Source organism: Stomoxys calcitrans, chromosome 1, assembly GCF_963082655.1.
Source record: "Stomoxys calcitrans chromosome 1, idStoCalc2.1, whole genome shotgun sequence".
NCBI lineage: Eukaryota > Metazoa > Arthropoda > Insecta > Diptera > Muscidae > Stomoxys > Stomoxys calcitrans.
This window is the reverse complement of record NC_081552.1, coordinates 121,692,385-121,696,495: the sequence shown is the minus strand read 5'-3', so window position 1 is coordinate 121,696,495 and position 4,111 is coordinate 121,692,385. Positions and strand designations below refer to the sequence as shown.

General features: G+C 38.7%; 1 protein-coding gene across 1 annotated transcript; it reads left to right on the top strand.

Moving 5' to 3' along the window:
• The first annotated feature begins 765 nt into the window (after positions 1 to 765).
• Positions 766 to 2,240, top strand: LOC131996838 (uncharacterized). The gene is made up of 2 exons (XM_059366895.1): positions 766 to 2,148; positions 2,196 to 2,240. Exons 1-2 carry the CDS (start codon positions 766 to 768, stop codon positions 2,238 to 2,240), a joined length of 1,428 nt encoding a protein of 475 aa, XP_059222878.1.
• Positions 2,241 to 4,111: the final 1,871 nt, after the last annotated feature.

The following is a 4,111-nucleotide window of genomic DNA, read 5'->3' as shown; positions in this document are numbered from 1 at the left end:
ACTTCAGGCCCTTAGACAAGAAAATGCCTCAGTTGCAGCGGATGTACGTATAAATGGGGTACCGTTTCACGAAAATGAAAATCTATTTAACGTATTTGGGAAAATTTGTGCCAGCTGCAACATTCCTTCTCCCAAGCTCAAAACGATTCACCGTCTGAAGAATAGAAATAATACAAAAGAACGCAATTCTCCAGATGCCGTTATTATTGCCACGTTTATGTCTCCTTATGACAAAAATTTCTTCCTGAAGTCACTGTCTGCTTTCAGGAAAAAAAATGGCAATTCCCTTTTGCTCCGTTTATTAGGTCTCGACTCGGATCACAAATTTTACATAAACGAGAACCTATCGAACACCAACTACAGAATACTTCAGGATGCTGTATCGCTAAAGAAGAAAAAACTTATTTACTCGGCGTTCACATTCAAGGGACTCGTGTTTGTTAAACATGGCCCCAACGATGATCCTGTAGTTATTGAACATGCTGACGCCCTAAATAGATTTCGGCATAACGAATTCTCACCGCATTTTGCTAATACCAACGTTCAGTAAATTTTTCAAACTTCACGGAAATTACACAATACTTTTTTCAAACTTTATAACTAGTTTTAAACCATTTTTTAAATTGTTTACCTATTTAATTTTAATATTTTATTTCTTTTATCACTATCTTCAATTTAACAACTTTTACAACATTAATTGTGATCATTTATTCCTCTGCAGCGATACTGATGGTAGAATTTTGATTTATTATTTTTTCCTAAAATATGGCGAGCCTAGCTAACCATAACACTAGGGACTTGACGGCGAATATGATTAGAATTCTGGCAGGCCAACGGAGTGGTTTGAAGATATGTCACATTAACGCCCAAAGCCTGAATAATAAGATTGATGAATTCCGATTTATCTTTGAGAATTCAGGTTTGGATGCTATTTGCGTATCAGAGACGTGGCTGAAGGAGACTACTCCTGATTCTTTCATTGATCTTGTTGGGTATACTGTCTACAGGGCTGATAGACCACGCAGAGGAGGCGGCACAGCGATTTATGTCCGCGACAATCTGAGGTCTCGCATTTGTGCCAGATCAGTAGCTGATGATAGCATTGAATATGTGTTTATAGAATTATCTGCCACGGAAAGGAAGCTGTTACTTGGTTGTGTCTATAGGCCAAATAACAATATTGACATACAACCATTCTTGGAAGTAGTGGAACACCTTACGATTACCTACCCGGATGTCATTATTGCAGGGGATCTAAATTCCAACATTCTTTTGGACTCAAGTCTCACAGCCCAGATGTCTTCATTGGGCTTATTACCTTTCAACACATCCATGCCGACTCATTTTTCGTCCAGTTCCAGTACCCTCCTTGATTTGTTTTTTGTCAGTGAGATTTCTAAAGTTTCATTGTATGACCAACTGTCCGCATCGTGCTTCTCCAACCATGACTTGATTTTTCTGTCTTACAACTTTGAGATCCTTGGAAGGGAGGAGTCTTACTCATATAGAGATTTCAATAGTCTGGACCACGAAGCCTTACCTTCTTTGATTTCTGATATCGATTGGAGTCTGCTATACCGCATGGAATCGATAGACGATCAGGTGAACTTTTTATCTAGAAATGTGTGCGCTGTCCAAGATTTTGTGCTCCCGATCAAAATGAGACAAATTTGTTCGAAGACTAAACCTTGGTTTTCGGCAGATATTCGTGTTGCAATTGAGTCCCGAAACACTGCATACCGTAGATGGAAACGTTTTAGGACGTCGCACCTACGAGAGGAATATCGCTCCAACAGATCCCGTGTCAATAAGTTGATAAGAGCTGCCAAGATCAATTACTACCTCAGACGTTTTACCTCTGCGATCGGTTCGAGGAAGACTTGGAAGACCATTCACGACATTGGTATCGGTCGCAGATCCCCCGATAACATCACTGATGTGGATGTGGACCAGCTTAATGCTACTTTCACCAATATTCCAACAAACCCCATAGATCCTAGTTTCTATGACTTTGAGTTTACTCTTGGGGATCGTCACAGTGAAGGTTTTGAATTTTCGGGTATAGAACAGAACGATGTGGTACTTGGTTTCTCCATGGTGAAGTCAAATGCAGTTGGATTCGACGGCATTGAACCAAGATTTCTCAAGGTACTATTACCATTTATTTTGCCATACATTACCCACATTTTTAACAGCATTTTGACCAGAAGTTCATTTCCGGTGGCATGGAAGTACGCTAAAGTTATACCCTTACCCAAGAATTGTAGGGAGTTTCGGCCCATCTCCATTTTGTGTTTTCTGTCCAAAGTCTTTGAGAAGATAATGTATAGACAGATATTTTCGTATATAAATGAGAACTCTCTTTTATATGAGAAGCAGTCAGGTTTCCGTCCCGGACGTAGTTGTATAAGTGCTCTAGCAGATGTGGTGGAGGATATCAGGAGTAACTTGGAGAATGACGAATTGAATTTGCTTGTTCTCCTCGACCATTCAAAGGCATTCGATACGGTCGATCACACTATGTTGGCAGCAAAATTAAAAAACCTGTTTCATTTCTCGTCTTCGTCTGTTCGTTTAATCATGTCATATCTCTCCAATCGTACCCAATCCGTGGTTTCGAAGTCATCAGTTTCTAGTCCCTTGCCTGTTATTCGAGGAGTGCCCCAGGGTTCAATCTTGGGTCCTATTCTATTTTCTTTATATAGCAACGACCTGCCAGACCAGCTCTCATTTTGTAAGACCCACATGTATGCTGATGATGTGCAGGTCTATATAAGTAGCACGAAGGAATGCTTAGACGACCATGTCAGGATGCTGAACCATGACCTGTCCAGAATTTATGAATGGGCAAATGCTAATGGCTTGTGCCTTAATCCTCTCAAGTCGAAGTGCATGGTTATTAAGAAAAGGGTTTCACGTTTCACTTGCGATCCTGTTGTTGTTGTTGCTAATGAGAGGTTAGAGATCGTGGCTCGTGCAAAGAACCTGGGGGTGACTTTCAACAGTACCTTGTCGTGGACAGACCATATTAATGCTGCTGTTGGTCAAGGGTATTCAAAGCTTCGCTCGCTTTGGTCCACTCAACAACTTACTCCTCTTTGGGTAAGAATACTTTTGGCAAAGTCATATATTATACCTAGCCTACTCTACGGTTGTGAGCTATTTGCAAACTGTGATTCTCGAAGCAGTCGTAAGATCGATACTTTCTTCAACAGTGTGGTACGCTATGTATATGGTCTTCGTCGACGAGACTCCACTTTCCGTTTCTCCAGATCCTTATATGGTGTATCATTTCGTGATGTTTTGCTCATGAGGTCATTGACCTTTTTACATAGGATAATATATACACAGGCACCATCTCATTTATTTGAGAGAATCAGATTTGCAAGGTCGAACCGAGGAAACAAATTGATTCCAATGATACACCGTAGCTTAGTCTCTCAATGGCATCTATTTATATTCGCCGTTCAGCTCTGGAACTCTCTCCCGCACGACCTTCAAACCATCAGTAACGTTGTAACATTTAAAGGTAAATTACTAGATCACTTTAGGGATTCTAGATAAGTCTTGTTAAAAATAAATATGTCAAGTGTTAATTTTGATTTGTGAGCGGTAAATAATTGTATACCAATATTTTTCTTATTTTTGATTTATTACTCAAATTAACATCCTATTTATATTTTGTTAGTTTCAAGCTTATTATATTTGATTTTTTTTTCTTTTTTTTACATTTATTTATTCATACTTTGTCTAACATTGTAACTTTAAAAGGATTAATTTCCCGTACTATAATCATAAGAACATGCGTTCTTGTTGTGCGGGTGTCAATAAATTACAAATTACAAATTACAAATTACAAAATATTCTTCAAAAAATTTACAAAAAAATATGGTTTTAACATACTTTTGTGCAGTAATCTATTACATAGGGTATGCATGAAACACGGCTTCAAAGTATGGTAAAGACGAATTTGTTTTGCATCCATATTGCTTCTGATCAGCGGTTGTGTATGCTAATAGTGTTTTGAGCTCATTGAACGAAGATCAAATAAAACAATTCGATCCGATCTTTATCCGCGTGCTTTAAAGAGAGTTTAATATCTTCAGTTGAA

Bases quoted from the DNA above. Each gene is read 5' to 3' on its own strand.
- LOC131996838 (XM_059366895.1), top strand. From the start codon at position 766: ATGGCGAGCCTAGCTAACCATAACACTAGGGACTTGACGGCGAATATG. The intron at 2,149-2,195 runs GTACTATTACCA...CATTTTTAACAG, and splicing joins TTGAACCAAGATTTCTCAAG to CATTTTGACCAGAAGTTCAT.